The sequence below is a fragment of the Fistularia commersonii genome, chromosome 6 (genome assembly GCF_037954325.1).
Source record: "Fistularia commersonii isolate RoL2024-O1a breed Wild chromosome 6, RoL_Fcom_v1.0, whole genome shotgun sequence".
In the NCBI taxonomy this organism is placed as follows: domain Eukaryota; kingdom Metazoa; phylum Chordata; class Actinopteri; order Syngnathiformes; family Fistulariidae; genus Fistularia; species Fistularia commersonii.
In genome coordinates, this window is record NC_141289.1 from 7,540,000 (window position 1) to 7,558,493 (window position 18,494).

The window sequence follows — 18,494 nt, forward strand, 5'->3', positions numbered from 1 at the left end:
ACATTTCAAAATAAAAGCCTGATCGACTTTTGGACGTTTGTGGTAACGTGCTCCTCTCGTTTTCCACGATTTGTAAATATGATTTCACCGTAGTTATTGCACCATAATTTTAGTTTAATTTGATATATGTTTTTAATTATCATATTAACTTTTTATATGTAATATATTATCTGTAGTAATAATGTGTTGAATAATATTATAATAATGTAAAATAATAATATATAATAACATAATGTATAGTTATAATGTATTGAAATTGTGTATACATTTATATTAGCTATAATATATATTATGATGATATCATATAATATAATATATAATTGAGGATACAGAGAATAGGGTTAGATGGAGACGATTGATTCGCTGTGGGGACCCCTGAATGGAAAAGCCAAAAGGAGAATAAGAAAATACAATATATAATTGTATAAATTACAATAAAATGGTAATATCTATTAAGACCTGTATGTGTGCGTGTGAGTATGAAATTAAGTGGCCTTGTAAATGAGATAGATTTTCATTAAGACAGGGACAATGCAGGTTAACATAGTTTCATTTCAAAGGGTTAATAGCGATTGCTAACTTTCAACAAAACATGGAAATGTATCTTTCATTTTTCCATTGATTTTTTTTCTGTCAACCGTATGTAAATCAAATTATCAGAGAAACATCAAACTGGTCCTTTTCAATATTTGGACATTAACAGTGTAAATACACATAAAAATATATGTTTATATAGAGAAAAAAATGTATATAGAGTTTATATAGAGGACATCAAAAGTCAATAAAAATCACTTTGTTTAGTTGATTGAAACTCAACCGTAACCAGCTATGACAGGACAAGCACACACTAAAATACACACACACTGAAGAAATATTCGTGGTAACCTTTTACCACAAACCCAAGCAAGTGGTGTATTTTGTTGTGAACCTTTAAATCTTTCATTTCAATTTAATATTTATATAATGACACCAAAGACAACGATAACCCCGGTGAGATCGGCTGATAGCAAAACTTTGTATTCCCCCAATAATTGGGCCCCGTAATTGATTGGACGCGCTAATGTGAATATTATCTTTTAATGGTGAGCCATAAAATTATATCAGCCCGCGATTACAGGATTATCGCCGCACTGTGAGCACTGGCCTCGCCTCTGCTTCTCTGCTGTTTCAAATGAAAACCACGCCTGACAGATTTATTTAATATAATAGACAGGTATTTTCTGTTGTTGTTTTTTTGTCAATATGTCATTTAACATGATGTATAAATCCACAACTGAGAATACTGGAATTGTAAATTATCCTCAATGTGGCGCGTCAAGTAGATGCTTTTATTTTGAAAGGCACAAGGGAAGTGGGCTTTGCAAACATTTTTTTTTCTGAGACCCCTTCTTTCCTCGTCTCCCGTTGGCCATTCACCCACCGCTCATACACACACACACACACACACACACACACACACACACACCGCTCTCATACACACACGGCCATCTCGGACCTGCCCGTCTCCGGTCCTCGGACCCGCGGTATTTCCCTCCGCTCTTCGCCGGGGACTCGGCTCCTCTCGGCGGACCCGACCGGACGGACCCCTCGGCCGGCCGCGAACCAGCGACGATGCGGGAGCAGCTTCGGACGTGAGTCTTCTGGGGTGGAAGAGGGAGGAGGGGGGGCTTTTTTATCCGGGAGGGGGCCGATAAATAACGGGGATGGTGATCATCGTGCGGGTCTTAATGCAGTAAACCCACACACACACACACACAGACAGACACACACACACACACGCTCGCAGGAATCCACGTTATTTCGCCTCATTCGCCCAAATGAAGTCATAACCTGCGAAAATACGGATTTCACCTTAATAATGGACGCGGGAGGGGGGGGGGGGCACAAACACACACACACACACACACACACACACACACACACACACATACGAACACACACACACAGTACTCCTTTCTGTCCCCAAATCCCAGATCCGTTGTTACTACGCGGTTATTACTGCAGCCCCGGGATGCGCATAACGCGGTAATAACAACTTGGGGTGGTTGAAGGTGGAGGAGGGGGGGTTGGAAGCCATTGCAGCCGGTGATCTTCTTCCCCCCGCGGCGGCTGTTCGCGGCGGTTGTTGCCGGTGAGCCGGGCGAGGTGCGCGGTCAGGAACCCCCCCCCTCCTCACCGGATACCTGCACCGAGCCTTTCCGGATCCCGCTCGCCTTCCTCGGCCACTTCCTCCCGGAACGAGAGCAGCAATACGGGAATTAAAGCAAACACCAGCCCCCCTCCTCCTCCGTGCGTGTTTATTTGCCCCCGAAACCCCAGCCGTGTGTGTGTGTGTGTGTGTGTGTGTGTGTGTGTGTGTGTGTGTGTGTGTGTGTGTTTATCCCTGCTGCACGGACTGGTACGTTTGCATGAGGAGGAGGAAGAGACCCCCCTTACCACCTCCCCGCCGTGCGTGAGGCGCGTTGCATTCCTTCACAGAAGGAGGTGCGAACACGGTCACCTCCTTCGGGCGCGTGCGTGCGATAATCTCGACGTGCAACGGTGTGTGTTTCGGGTGGGCACACACACAGACACACACTCACAAGCACACACACTTTGTGCGACCCACATCCTCCGTTATTGCAGGCACGCATGCAAGTGGGACGCGCCTGGTACTACGTTTGCGTGCGTGCGTGCGTGCGTGCGTGAGCGAGCGTACGTGCGTTGAAAAGAGTGCAGACGGATGATGCGGGACGGCTGGTGCAGTTTGCCTTTTAAATTTTTTTTCTTTCGATGCTCTTGTGTGACCGCAGGTGTGTGTGTGTGTGTATGTGTGTGCACGCACTCAGACATGCTTGTCCTGACTTGTGTCAGTGCGTGTTTGCATTGGGTGCAGATTGCAATCATTCAGGCGCGGTCCTTTCTTTGCTTGCTCGGAGCCGACCTTCCGCTCAGGATCCTCAGGAACCTCCTCCTGGAGCTAAAGCAGCTCCACTGTTCCATATTCACACACCTCCGCGTCCCGGGAGGGCCTTCAAGAAGGCCCACCTGGGGGTTCTGGAGGTTCCCTGGTGCTCAGGTCAAACATCTGTGTCCTATTCAATAGTGGTCCATCGTGGATGCCCGCTTGCTCCCCTTTGCTTCACGTTGCCATGGCAACACAGCCACTCGGGGCCAGCTCCGAGCTCCCCTCCGAGTTCTGCCTCTCCCGTTGACCTCCCCGTGGTGAGGGAGGTCAACGGCGTCGAACCCGGCGATGAACGATGTCGTCCGCTTCTCGTCACGATCTGATTGGCTTGCTGAAAAAAAGTGGGCGGGGCTTGTTCACTCTCACCTGTCTGACAGGAAGGAGGTGAAGATCATGGGATGGAGATGAAACCACAGCTGATTGGATGAGCGTTGTGTAAACGCCGCCGATCGCGGCATTATGACAGGAGGCTCTCATGATGTCATTGGTAGATGGCGGGACACTTTCGTTTTTTACCAGAAAGAAAAAAAACGATTGGATTTGGACAGATTATAGAGATTACAAGAATTCAGTCCGAACGGATTGTTCATGCATGTCAATATACGACATGCGTCATAGAGAGGGTGAATGGTTGGATTCCTCCATACGTGGCCCTGCGATTGGTCCAGCCTTTCGCCCAATGACAGCAGGGATTGGCTCTAGCCCCCCTGCGACCCTGACGGCGGGATAAGTGTCATTGATAATATATGAATGAATGGCAATCTATGTTCTAGATGTTGCACTGATGCTGTTGAAAAGCGATGGACTGGGAGTAGGGGATGAAACGGAGCCGTTCCATCAGCGGCGAGCATCCAAAGATGGCCGCTCCGTGGTGAAATCTGCACCGAGCATTCAGTCCGGGAGGAGAGATCGGGGGCGGGGGGGGCAAACCGTGTGAAGGATCCAAATCCCGGCGCTTCCTCTGGTTCCTTTTATCTCAGGCCAGGACTTCAGGCCAAGGAGACGGGAGATGCACCTCCGAGGGTGTCGCGGCGTTGGCGCCGGCGCCGCGGCGACCTGTGATAATGGGGTTCTTTCAGACGAGGACAACGGCTGCGTTTCAGCCCCCTATTCTCAGAACCCTCTGCTCAGAACCTATCGCCAGGGGATGGGGTGGGGTGTCAAATCCACAACTTGGGGGAGGGCTCTCCGTCCACGCTCGATCTCAGCAGCTTTCATCATTCATTCCGCCTGCCATAATTGACTCGAGCGCAAAGTGACACTCGTGGATTCATTATTAAAAATGCCAGCCTGTCGCCGCTGCGACGGGCGACTCGGCGCGGCACCGCCGAGCGCTGGTCAGGTAGCCTAGCGGCCCATGCCGGTGGCTTACGCCTACCCTTCTACTGCGGAGAAAAATGCCTACATTGGTGGGAGAACAGGATCGGAGTCTGAATATCTTCCAGCGCTGAAGCGGGAGTCGCTTTTTCTTTCCAAAATGGCTCATGGTCAGAGCAGAACGGCTGTCCGTCACGCCAAAGCGGCCAACGGTCCTCACAGACCAACAGGACGGTTCAGTTGTCAGCCGGTGTTCGCGGCTTCTACTTTGCATTTTGAGCTCCGACGTCGGTCCAGACCAGAGTTTGTGAGCCGGAGGTGTTTCACACCTTCTGTACATCCTACGATGTAACGCATGTCGGGATCGCCGTCACCTCGGGCGCCACAGTTTCACAGTTCGCAAGCTCCCGAGGCCAACAGCGCTGAACTCCACAAAGAAAAAAGAAAAACGTGACAATCGGAGTGCGTCAGAGACCCCAGAACAAGAGAAGAAGCTTCCAAAAAGAGATGAGAAGGAGTCAAGTCTTCTGCTCAATCAGGCAACCGATGCGCTAGCCACTTTACCGTGCTCCAAAGTGTCAGCCACAAGAGCCAACAGTTAAATGTTACATATTATGCTATTTTTGTAGCGTTGTTGCGCCAATGTAGTGGGGCCGCATGTGTGAGATATGGGGATTCGACCGACCACGGCGGAGTTTCAGATTCGATTGAGCGCAGTCTTTGGAGACCCTGAATTGTCCAGACACGTGAATGAGACGGTGAATCTTTATATGTCCATTTGATTTGTTCATGACAGAGTGATTGTTTTTTTTTTGTCTCTGTACCATGTGTGAGTGAGTGATTGCCGTGATTTAGGAAATAGCTGAATGTCGCGATGATGTGAAAATGAGTGAGTGAATGGTATGTTTCTATATGACATGTGAATGATGGGGTGAATATGTGGTCCTGTGATCGACTGGGCAGGGTGACCCCCCCCCCACACACACACACACACACACTACCCTGATTGCAGGATAAGCTGGATCGATAACAAATGAATGAATGAATGAATGGATGAATGCAGTGGAAACCTACAGTGCCTCCCTGCAGACGTGCCCAGTAGGGTGAAAGCTCCCAGCTCCCATTAGCTTGGTTTTAATGAACGGTCAAAACAAAATGTCGGAGGTATTTTTCGGATGTGGCTCTTTTGAGGCAGAGAGAGAGGAGGAGAACACACCGAGAGAAAAACAAGACTTCCTGTGCGGCTTTTCACCTGCCTCTCCGGGACGCTGCGTAGGTTTCTTTTCTTCGCCGGAACAAACAGGTGCGGGAGTTCTGACACGCAACAACAACAACAACGGCCTTATTTACGCCGAGCACCGGCAGATTTTTGTCCGGCCTTGTTGCGTTTGGCGTTCGCCGTCGGTTCTTCGTCCGTTTCATCTTGACAAGACGAACGGATTTAAAGCCCTCATTGTCTTCCGCCCCACCCACCCACCCCCCGATCAGCTTCAATCAGATCGCCCTCCGGCGAGGCGGCGAATCCCCGAGTGCCGCTTCGGAGCCGCTCGTCGTGTAGCTCTTTATCTTCTGACAGTTTACGATGCATTATCAACACTTTGCCTTGTCCCTGGGCCGCGATGCATTTTCTTAGGAGGAGGGGATTCAAAAGACGGCGTCCCGCTTCCTGCGCGCCGTCGACGGCAAGCCGTTGTTCTCCCGGGGGTGCTTTAGTGCTCATTAATCCCGGCGAGGCATCTGGGTGGAAGCGGGAGAATGCAAGGGAGCCCTTTGTTTTCGGGATGGAGCTTGCACTGTGTGTGTGTGTGTGTGTGTGTGTGTGTGTGTGTGTGTGTGTGTGTGTGTGTGTGTGTTGTGCGCAGACCCCTGCAGAGCGCTGCTGCAGCTGTGGGTGTCAAAGACAGATAAGATGCCAGAGACTTTGACGCTGGGCTAAACTGTAATGCGATACATCATTGATCCCTCCAGATGGAGACCCGGCATCCACCCACACCTCCACCCCCCACTGCCTTGCTCAAGGGCACCTGAGCAGGGAGGGGCCGGGCCTCAATCATCATCCAAAACGCCATGAAAGCTGGAGTCCGAAGACGAGACTGGATAGATTGACACGCTATCGTATGAAGAAAGCTGGTGTATCCTCAGGAGAATGTTAGATCCATAAAAACAATGTGTTGAATATTTGAATATGATATTGTTAATATGATTAATATTGAATGGGAAAAAAAATGCAGAATGGTGAGAGTACATGAGCTTGAATGAGACAAACCCAAGTGGCGAGGCTACGGAGAACGGAGAGGGGGGAGAACCTCGTGCAAGCAGGTTGGGACGGGTGGAGAAATCTGTCGGGGTGATAAAGTAGTATAGAAGGAAAAATGGCGAAGACAGAGAGGAGAACAGCCATGGTGTCTGGCTTAGAATACTGGAGGTAGCACAGATGAAGATGTCGAGGTTCTCATTGAGAGTGAGGAGTATGGAGAGGCTCGGGAACGAGTCCATCAGTTAGATCAGCGGTCGGGAACACATGGCTCGCGAGCCATATATGGCTCTTCCGGTGACGGCTTATGGCTTCCAGACAATTTTGACAATTTCTTCGTAACACTTTGTCATTTTAAAGTAAACAAAAATTATATTAGAAGATAAATTTTACGGGTCACCCGTCAGTCGGGTCGGGAACCGATAGCTTCCGAGCATGTCCGGGTCATTGAAAAGGTGAAGAAATCAATTGTATCTGATAGCCGACTAGTTTATCCGCATCAACCCTTATAACGGAAAAGATGGCGAAAAGAAAAAATTACGATGATTACCGTGCATTCCGGGCCGCGTGGACAGAGGAATTTGCATTTGGATCTGCAGCATGACTAATATGCGATGATAAAATTGCATTGATGAAACGGTGAAATATAAAGCGGCACTTCGAACAAATCCATGCAGCACCGGAGGTCGCATTAAAAGTAAGACACATTTAATTTATTATGCGTTAAAAATACTATATGGCTCTCAATGAAATATATTTAGAAATATCTGGCTTTTATGGCTCTCCCGGTCAAAAAGGTTCCCGACCCCTGAGTTAGATGTTCTGAAGGTGATGTCAGAAGGAGGTGGTTTGGACATGGACGGAGGAGGGGTGATGAAGATCTGGGTAGAAGGATGCTGGAGGAGGCTAGAGCAACAAAGAGGAGGTTCATGGATGGAGGGAAGGAGGACAATAAGTTAGAGGAGAGGGTTAGATGGAGGCAGCTGATTGGCCGTTGATAGCAGAGGAAATTTTGTTGGGCATTTTGCATTGAAACCGTGATCCCACCCCACCCACACACACACACACACACACACACAACATGCTGCAGCTCCGCTGTGAAAAACACCTGAATGTGTAACATCAGCAAATATCAAAACCAAGAATAGAAGTTGTCCTCCATGACTCAGTGAAGGCCTCAAACCATGCACTGAGATCTCAGCCCCACCTGGAAACCAAAACAGGTCACCGAGCCGATCGTAGCTCCGCTCCGAACGGCTGTTTGCGAGGACTCGGAGCCGGGAGAGTGTTTTGAGTAGCTCTTCACCACGGGACCCCACCGCTCATTATCTGGAGTGGGAGTGTGGGAGAGAGGAGGCAAACAAGGGCAGGCCGCCGAAGAAGTCGGCATGTGGATTGTTATTTGTCTGTCCTTCGCGGAGAGAGGTTAACTGCAGGTGCGCTCATGTGCGACCAACTCGACGTGCGCGCTCTGTGAAAGCGGGGCCGGGGGAAGATTCGTGCACTGACGCGCCTCCAGTCCGAAAACCATAACAGCGGAAACTAACAGGGATCAACAGATGTTTTTTTTTTTTTTTTTTTTCAGAGCCGTTAAGGATTCTCGATCGTCGACTTTATGGGGGATTTTTTTAAAGCCTGCAAATCTTCTTGGTGAATATAGTTTTGTACAAAAAAAAGGAAAATGGAAAAATAAAAGGAAAGCTTAAAAGGTCACAGATTCTAGGAAATGTTCAGTGAATCTCTTTTCCTGTCTGCAATGTGAATGGATTTTATATCTTTTGTCGAATAAATATATTCAGAAATGAAAATATAATGATAACAAAGAGCATGGTGGCAGGGAGGAGGTTAGCAAAATAGCACAGGATGGTCAGGGACCGGAAGGACATTAGCAACATAGTACAGGGTGTGAGGGACCGAAAGGATTTTAGCAATGTGGCACAGGGTGTCAGGGATTGGACTGTTGTTTGCAAAGTAGCACAAGGTGGTGACGGACAAGAAGGATGCTAGCAAGGTAGCACGTAGGGGTCAGGGACTGGAAAGGGACTAGCAATGTAACACACAGGGTCAAGATCTGAAAGGACGTTAGAGACGTAGAACAGGGTGGTCAGGGAGGCTGTTCGCAACATCGTACAGGGGAGTCAGGGAGGACATTAGCAATTTAGCCGAGGGGTATCTGGAAGGACCGGAAAGAATATGGTGACATAGCACGGGTTGGTAAAGGAGGACATTAGCAATGTAGCACAGGGTGTCAGGGGTTGGAAGGATGTTAGCAATGTAGCACCGAGGGACAGGGACCGGAAGGGAATTAGTAACGTAGCACAGGGTGGTCAGGGACTGGAAGGACGTTAGCCTTGTAGCATAGAGGGCTCAGGATCTTCTTGCATAAAGTGGGTGGAGCGTCAAGGCAGTGCATATGTAGTCGGGCAGGGGGACGGATGGAGGCAGTCATGATCCATGACTAAGGAGACAAACACAGGATATGTCCTGACCAAGATCTGGACCTGAGCAGGGAGTTCAAGTGTATCAGGAAAGTTGATGAACGCAGCGCCTGCCCAAAACCATCCCTAAAATAGCAGGGTGGGGAATACAAGGAGCAGAGGAACAAGGCCAAGAGGACAGGCTGCAATGCATTAGCTGGTAACAGGGATAGTTATTGGCAGAAAAGGCACGTGCTTTTATTGTCCACAGACTCGTCCCGGAAGCGACAGCATGTAAAGCCACGTTTGGCTTGTGTTCTGGCGCTAAGCCCGCTGCCAGTGCAGCAGCGGAAGGGAGGGAGGGCAAGTGCAGAAAGATGCTAACACGCTAGCACAACGCTCCACTGTCACTCAACTGAGAACGAATTGCTCCTATTTCAGGCATCTATATCATGGTGGATTAGATTTTAATTTTTTTGATGATACACTTTTTCTGCCCGGAAGAAATCCCGGAATATCCGAGAAGCTTACTAATCTAATACGTGCAAACTTGATCACCCTCACCTGTTCGGAAGATGCGAGGGGTTTGACTCCAAGCGATCATTTTTGCCAAATAACTCAATGCTACTGCAGCTCTCGCTTCCTTTCTCGGCCCGTCCTTCATTTACTTGACAAAATGGATCCACGGCTTCATTCTGACTGTCACTAAAAGACGCATTTGCCCGGCCTATCATTAGCTTAATGATGAAGGTGTCACAGTCTTCCTTACTTGCACTCGTTGTGATATAAAAGTCTACTTTCATTTTTCCTGATAGCAGGAGGCCAAGTGTCTATCAGCCATCTGTCATAGAAAATGTAACACGAGTCCATTATTGTCAGCTGCTAAAGACTTTTCAGATATTTATTATTAAAATGAGGAATCGCTCAGTGTGTTTCCAGCGGCGACTACCTTTCGTTAGCTCCGAGTACACTCGCGTGATCACCAATGACTATTGGTTCGGCTTCTAAGCAGAGCGAATAGCCAAGGAAGTAGAGCTATAGCCCTCGTCCTTTGGGCTGCTCCCGTCAGCCCATCGCCTGCCTCCATCTAACCCTCTCCTCTCACGCCAACTAACTTCCCGTGCTCATTCCCTCCATCTATAAACCTCCTTCTTGGTTTTCCTCTTTCATCTTTACACTGCGGCTCCAAGTGGCTTGGGAAAATAAATTATAAATATTTAATTGAAGTATATTTCATTTGTGTTAATTACTTTTTTTAACTTTTAGTTCTAAGTTGGAAGATTATTGTGATCTTGAAACATTAAATAAAGTTATATTTATTATTTTTCATCGCTCAAAATAACGTCACACTCGCGGAAGCCGGTATACCCGCAAGCCGGTAAAGTCCCGCTTTGCAGATGCTGTGCGCAGAAGGTCAGGAGCAGAAGTCCCATAAACCAGGTAAAAGAAATATTTATGAAGATATTTTGCAAGCATTTATTTTTTATTGTTTACTGACACAGTGATTTTTTCCCGATTTATTTTTAAAATTCAGGTCAAGGCTCCGCTAAACGCTCTGAAAGCCCAAAGCTCAAAATGAGTTCATTACAGAAATAAAATTGTATTTTCTCTGTAATATTTTGTGAATTTCAGAAGCAACACACTACACCCTTATTTATACAAAGTGTAAAGGTGATAAAAAGCAATATATACAGTGGTACCTTAATTTTAGACGTCAAAAAGTAATTGCGGCTCCCAGTGTTTTCTTTTCCGAGGAAACCGGGTCCAAAAGGCTTTTTGGGTGTTACGGGTTGCCGACCCCTGGTCTAGACCTTCTCCAACCTGTGCATCTTTCACCATCCCTCCTCTGTCCATGTCCAAACCATCTCAGTCTGATATTATCTCCAGAACATCTAACATGTGCTGTCCCCCTGATGGACTCATTCCTGATCCTCTCCATCCTCCTCACTCCCAAGGAGAACCTCCACATCTTCATCTCTGCTTTTTCCAGCTCCGCCTCCTGTCTGCTCTTTGGCGTCTCCATATCAGACAACATGACTGCTCTCTCCTCCGTCCGCTAAACCTTTCCTTTCATTCTTTCATCACACCTGTCATCCTTTCCACCTGCTCCAACCTTCTTGCGCCTGTTTGTCCACCTCTTCTCCACCCTCTCCGCTGCTCTTGACTGCCTCAGAATCATCAGAAAGATGCCATGTGACGGCGTTGAAACAGCGGAGGACCCAGAGCAGTACCCTGTGGTTCACCTGATTACATTGAATTTCCTCCTCCGGTGTGTTTTATCGATCCCAATTTGTGTCTAGCCGCTCAATTTCTATTGGATTCAAATCTGCACAGTAACGGAGTTCACATCAACTTTCACAGCTGACGGAATCCTGGAATCGGCAAGCATGGGTTTAGTCACGTGACTCAAACAGGAAATGGCCTGTACTGTTTGATTCATTCGGGGTTATAAATAGTTAAAGCTGGATGTCCCTGTGACTTGTGAGGTCACCGAGAAGTGGAGTTGATGGATCGATGGATACATAGATTGATAAATGGGATATTAGCTGTCGCTGTTTCTTATCAAACGGCTGTAAATATCCAGGGTTCAAACGTCGCCTGCCGCTCTCTCTTTTGTCCAGGAGCTCTGTGGCTCTTCCTGGCCGTGTCTCTGGCGCTAGTCGCCACAAAGTGAAGACAATTTGTTCTCGTTCAATCTCGTAGATGTCATCCTCCGAATTCCCTCGGCTTCCTTAATTCAGTCCGACAGCGTCATTGTTCCATGTGCCCTCTGAAAACTTGTCCCCAGAGATACTTTATTAGATCACCGGGGGGGTTAGGGTTTGGTGGGGTAGGAGGGGGGACAAGGAAGTAAACTCTGTTAATCCGCCCGTGCCCGTCAATGGACGGAGACGGGCCCGAGCTGTTAATCCATCTTCAAAATCGGACAGTAAGGTCCTCATGCTTGTTCATCTTTTTTAATCATTAGTGATCATCTGCTTTAGCTGCTATTACTATTATTATCTCCATCACAGCCAGACGCCCCTATTTATAACCCGCGCTGATTATATGCGCACAGCATGAGGGCCAATATGCACATGCCAGCTTTTATTATGCTAATTGGTTCTATTTATTTCATGCAAAATATAATCATTTGTTTTACCTAGGCTCCGAGCACACGTTCATCTGGGTGTTAGATGTTCAGCTGTGCGAGGCTGTAACTCACCATAAATTAGAATTATAGTGACAGTAGTTAGCAGTGCTAGCATAATGGAAAACCAGTGGATCCATTGTTTGTATGCTAACACTGCAGAAACCTTACACCAGGGGTGCTCACACTTTTTCAGCATGCGAGCTATTTATAAAATGACCAAATCAAAAGGATCTACCCACAACAAAAATGCAAAACATTCTTTATATTTACAATGTATGTTGATGTACCTCGTATAACTGCATATAATCATGCACATTTGTTGTCCAAGTTCATTCTGATGACTTTTACTGAATTGAATCATAGTCCGGACAGTAGCTGCTTTACAACCGGCCTTATGAACGATGACTCACGTGACTCACCCGGAACGATGCTTAGGTCGCAATTTCGCTTTTGAAGTATGTTGTGTGAAAAGTGACTGCTCTCCGGACAACTGGGATTTTAGTTCCTTGTTCTTTCTCTTCCTCAGCTCGCTATTCAGCGGTACGTCTGTGTCGTATTTTCCACGAACGGTCCGAAAATGCCGCTCCATATAAACCTTCTTTGGTATTGCGATGGTAGACTGACAAATGAGGCAAGCGCACTTCGAAAATGTAATTGTGAAAGAAAAGTCTACCTCCCATTTCGGATGAAAGTGATAGGTTCTTGCCTTCTGACATGGTCTAGTTCCCCTACTCATTTTAAACCCTTTCTTAAGTAAAAAACAGGGCTAAAAATTGGAGGAAAATTGCTGACTATTTTGTTAGTTTCCGCTGTTTTTGCATGTGCAATGACCTCAGTGTCAGAAAAAAAGTCAGATGTCATCTGACTGGCTGCCATGTATACCAGTCAAGTGACGGGATGGATGATAGGCTGACGTCTATTTTTTTTTTTTTATGTCACGCGATCTACCAGTATTACCTTTGCGATCGACTGGTAGATCGCAATGGACATATTGAGCACCCTTGCCTTACACTCTACCCTTCTTTTATATTTGCTCGGCTCTCAGATGGACCTCATTTCCATATTGTAATTTAAACATCATATAGATTAAGTCTTTTCTGATGTGCAGGGGTTAGCGCCTCCACCACACAGCAAGAAGGTACCTGTTTGGATTCCCACCATGGGCTTTTCTGTCTTGACCCTCCGTGTTCCTCCCGGTTCTCCAGTTTCATATTACAGTCCTAAAATATATATAATATATAATATATAATGGTCCAAACGTCCGAATGACTGACTGAATGGTTGGGTTGTCACCCAGTGACAACTGGGAATGAATGAATGATGTGAGATTTATAACCAGACTGTCACACAGTCAGTGTTTAAATATGCAATCGCCTTTAGGTGCACCTTGTGAATACATGGATTAACAAGGCAGGTTCACATGCCGTTTATCCAACTAGAGCAGGTCTGGCCAACCTGTGGCTCCCAAGCCACATGCGACTGTTACGTTCATGTCGATTTTTGCGTTTGTGTGTTTTGTTTTGTTTTTTTTTTGCTGTGCGCAGAGAATGCTGGAGCGGCACGTGATTGCACAAGTAAAAAACACACAAACACAAAATTCAACATGAGCTTAAGAGCCGCATGCGGCTCGGGAGCCACAGTTTGGCCAGGCCTGAACTAGAGGGATGTAAAAAAAACAGAATAATAATGAAATAGAATTAGTTTAAAGTTTCTTTCAGGTTTGCTAGAGCGGCCCGCTCGTATTCAGGGAGCAAACATGCTTCTTGTGAAGGCAGCTCTTAGCAGCGGGTCCAGTTTGCTCCAGTGGGCACTGCGATCATAATTATCACGCTACATGAGAAAACGACACACACACACACACACATACATAGGCATTAGGCTCCTTAAGGTTTTGAGCAGCAGTCACGAGTGTGTGTTTGTGTGTATTGAGGGGGGGGATGACACAGCAGCCACCTATTTCTTTCATTGCCTCCCTTCCACCAGATCGCTGTAATGCATCGTCGACCCCCCCCCCACGCCACACAAAAAAAAAAAAAAAAAAAGATTACGAGATGAAGGGGAGAAACGCACAAACAAGAGGATTAATGTCAAAGTGCTGGATTTCACAGGAGGGTGGAGGGGCCGGGAGGGGTGTGTGTGTGTATGGGGGTCGATCGAATTCATCAGCAACCAAAAACTAATTTCTCTGGAACCCAGAAGGACGTTAAATCTGCTTTTGTTTCTCTTAAAGAAGGGCAGATCAGTCAGGTGTCCCGACCCTCCATTAAAGTATACCTTTTATTTCTGTGCCGTTTGGGCCTCTTGGTTTCCTTTCAATGCCAGCACCTCATATTTATACATACATGGTAAATCTGAATGAGGCGTAGAGCCGTTCCATTTGAATTCATTCTCATAAGTAATAAATTACCCCCTTAACGGCTCATTTACCGTGTTTTTCATCCGGAGTTTGTGCGTTAATGAGTGTGTGTTAATTGTGCTGCGTGATTTTCGGCAAAGCGGCTGCTGGTGTGTTTTATAAACATGTATAAAAACCCTCTGGAAAAGTTGTCATTCATTGTTATAAATTGTTAAAGGCCTGATTATAAAATAATTTAACTAGTTAAGATGGTTGTTATGAACCGTGTCAAAGAATCACCCGTCATAAAGTTAGATATGAGCTGCTTTCGGACAGTAGAATTACAAGAACTAGCCTTGTGCAGGGGAACCTCTCAACCCTGGAAACCCCTCTGTGGCGTTGTAGGCCAGAAGAGCTTGGACCTCTTTGTCCCAAGAAAACAACTTCCCCGTGCCCATCATAGGTTTTAAAAAATGCCAGTCCGCCAATCACCAACCACCTATGAGTTCCTCCGGAACTGTAAGAAGACTCCAAGACGCCAAGGAGTCGTAGCTAAGATGGTCCTCGGAGCTGAGGTTCCTCTGCTGTCTGAAAGCACCAAGAAACGGCCTAGTTCCTACAGTGCCAAAGGGGCTTTAGATACACAGTTCTACCACAAGTAAGTGGATTAATCCAAAGCCGTGGCTGATACCCCCGAAGAGCTGGGTCCAGCCAATTATAAGCAACAACTGACCATTCGCTTAATTTTCCTGAAATCCATCTAATCTTCGCTCCTGGGTCACCGATCCCGCGGGAGCATCCAGAAAGCCAAGCGAGGAACTGAGGAAAACTGAATTTAAACCGGTTTGTTTTACTTTGTTTGTTTGTCCCTCTACAGCCACCAGACCCAGACAACATGCTGGGACCATCCCAAGATGGCGGAGCTCTACCAGTCTCTGGGTAAGATTTCCTCGTGCACACCTGACGGGCACGCTCCAATTCACCCCTCCGCAAAATACAACCTTCCAATATGGATTGGGTCTCCTGGAACCCGCAGACGGAGTATTGATCTGCTCTCATTGTGTCCACGATAAATATACAATGTACTTATCGGGCCTGGGTGGTATTATCGATACGGCGGTACAAAACTTTTTTTTCAGATAACTTTATCGATATTCTGCTCCGCCGGTAACGTATGGAGCCTCCAGACACTCAGACTTCCCTCAGAGGACGATCGAAACTACTTGAGAAGATCTAATCCTTTGGAAGTTCTTGTATTTAAAGTACTCCGACTTTCAACGGATTCCTAAAGTATACAGTTTTTGTGCTGTATCTCTGCGAGGTGAAATGAAATCCCATCCTGATGATGTTCTCGTACCCCGGTCCTTCTCTGTGTCCATCCGTATCGCCGCGGTAACTTGGACGAATTTCCTGTTAGTCCTTAAGACACGAGCTGCATTCGGAATAGCATTTTTCAGCCCTCGATGTTCTCCGTTTCATCGAACATTACCCTACTTAGCTTGCAGTCCCCAGATATCGCTCCGCTCGGTCGAAGATTCTACCGGGGTATCCAGCCGGAGATCCATCTTATTTTGTCCTTCTCGTCGTTTCCCCTCCAGCCGACCTGAACAACGTTCGCTTCTCGGCATACCGGACGGCCATGAAGCTCCGCCGCCTGCAGAAGGCTCTGTGCTGTAAGTCCACTGGGGGGGAGGGAAGGTTATTTCCCCCTCTTGTATTTGTGTCAAACAGGAGGGGGTCCGCCTCTCATTTCCAATGCACTCCACTTCCATCGTTCCTCCTCTTCCTCTATCGCTCTTCCTTATTCACCTCATTTACCTCGCTGTCCTTCCTTTCCTTTGCCACCCCCGAACCACCCCCCGTTTCTTCTTCTACCAGCTCTGCCTCTCCGCTCTCACTGCACGTATGAACGTGTTTGCGTGCGTCAAGCGTGTGTGTGTGCACGCATGATTGGCCATGTGTGTATTCATCCCTCTCGTTTCCTGTTGGATGTGGGGGCGTCGATGCCACCTAGCATAATAGTGGTACTTAGAAATACGGTGTTATTGTTATTATTATTGTTGGTGTTGTTATACAAATATAATTATAATTTTTAGTAGTATTTTAACTATTGTTTTGCAGAAAATACTAATAATCAATATTCCATCCACCCATTATTATTTCATTATTTTATTAATAATAGGGCTTAGCGCTAAGGCTTTTCACCCAGGTTCAATTCTGACGGGGGACGTTTATGTGTGGACTTTCCTCCGGGTTCTCTGGTTTCCTCATACTAGGAGCTGGAAGAGGCTCCAGTATCCCCTTGACCCTGAGCAGGATAAGCAGTCGACAGTAGATGAATAGATGGATGGATGCTTAAGAAAAAAGAAGTTAATGAAAAAAAAAACAAAAAAAAACTATATTAATTAATAAATAATTAAAGACAATATAAATAATGACTATTACTTTTATTATAATTTTGTTATAATTTTTGTAACTGATATTGTTAATAATAATAGTCATGATGCTCATAATAAAAAGTGTTACTATTATTATTATTATTATTATCATCATCATCATTATTACTGTTGTTGTCGTTATTATTGTTATTGTTATTGTTATTGTTATTGTTATTAGTAGTAGTATTGTTGATAAATTACTGTCACTGTCTACATATTCAATGAGGCTTAAGATATGAATCTTGATTGATAAGTATCCTCCCGTCAGGTTCTGTCTTCCAATTTTTGTCTTATAGACCAAAGGGTCATTAAGTCTCTAATGAACCTGCAAGTTTTCTGGACTGTGGGAGAAACACAGAGGAACACAGGGAGAACAAACACAGATAAAGCTTTACTTCCTGTACGAGTCAATGCGCCCCGTGCAAAACGAGAAAGCGCTTGGAGAAAATATACCGCGTCTGCATTTTTAGCACAATAACAGAAGCTCCTGATTTGCATGGCAATGCTTTTGCAGGAATGGTGGTAATTGTTTTGTGTGGCCGCGGTCGGCTTTAGCAACCGCACTAGAGAGCCACACCTGGCACCTTTGAATTAATCTGCACGCGGCCAGTAATCTGTTTTTTTTTTTTTTTTTAGTGTGCGGCGGTTCCTTTCGTTGTCCCTCACTGCCTGTTGGAATACAGAAATAAAAGGTTTCCCTGGAGGAGGCTTTTTAGAGTCAAATTTAAACTGGACTGTTCAGAAAGTGTTTGAAAGCTGCTAATGTTCTCCTTGAGTTGGACTCTGCAGTCACATCAGGGTCTCTCCTCTTCCCTCTGGATGTGAATGAAGGATAAAGATGACTAATGTGACCCATTATTGATCTCTGGAGGGAAATCACCTTCTCACCACCGTGTGTGTGTGTGTGTGTGTGTCTGTTCAGTGGACCTTCTGAGCATGCCAATGGCATGCGAGGTGTTTGACCAGCACTCCATGAAGCAGAACGAGCAGCTGCTGGACATCGCCCAGCTGGTCACCTGCCTAACCAGCCTGTACCAGCGGCTGGAGCAGAGCCATGCCCACCTGGTCAACGTCCCGCTGTGCGTGGACATGTGCCTCAACTGGCTGCTCAACGTCTACGACACGTACGTGCACGCGCGCACACACACAGACGCTCACACACCCACTCCAGTATTCTTGTTTTCCATCAAACCTTGTTTGTTTTATGCTAGTGGCCGCACTGGAAAGATCCGGACACTGTCTTTCAAAACCGGCATCATCTCGCTCTGCAAGGCACACCTGGAGGATAAATATAGATGTGAGACCCTCACACACACACACACACACACACACACTTACACATACACACTCCAAGTCTGTCTGCATCTGCATCAGGGTCAATGCGCTGACAAATAATGATCCTCGTAAATCCACGAGGCGCCGTGGAGCTTTCCTCCACCTGATTGATCGGAAGCGATTGCGGCTCAGAGTGGGAGAACCGTCCCGATTGGCCGCGTCGCCGGCCCCATAGCAGGACAGTGGAACCTGGACTTAATGGCTTAACTTCATTTTGCGACAGAGTAAATGCCGCTCCTCTTTGTTCAAACGATCAAACCACCCCCTGCTGGCTTTGAATGACTCTTCCGATGCCGCCATTTGCTGCACCAGATCCCA

At 46.6% G+C, this 18,494-nt stretch overlaps 1 protein-coding gene across 13 annotated transcripts in view; it reads left to right on the forward strand.

Moving 5' to 3' along the window:
* dmd (dystrophin) overlaps window positions 1-18,494 on the forward strand; it is a 356,433-nt gene that overhangs the window by 308,120 nt on the left and 29,819 nt on the right. For all 13 annotated transcript variants that reach the window (XM_086147909.1, XM_086147907.1, XM_086147902.1 and 10 more), the window contains 4 exons: window positions 15,281-15,342; window positions 16,002-16,076; window positions 17,764-17,965; window positions 18,053-18,138. In XM_086147909.1, the coding sequence (XP_086004035.1) occupies window positions 15,281-15,342; window positions 16,002-16,076; window positions 17,764-17,965; window positions 18,053-18,138 (425 nt within the window). The remainder of the gene's footprint in view (window positions 1-15,280; window positions 15,343-16,001; window positions 16,077-17,763; window positions 17,966-18,052; window positions 18,139-18,494) is intronic.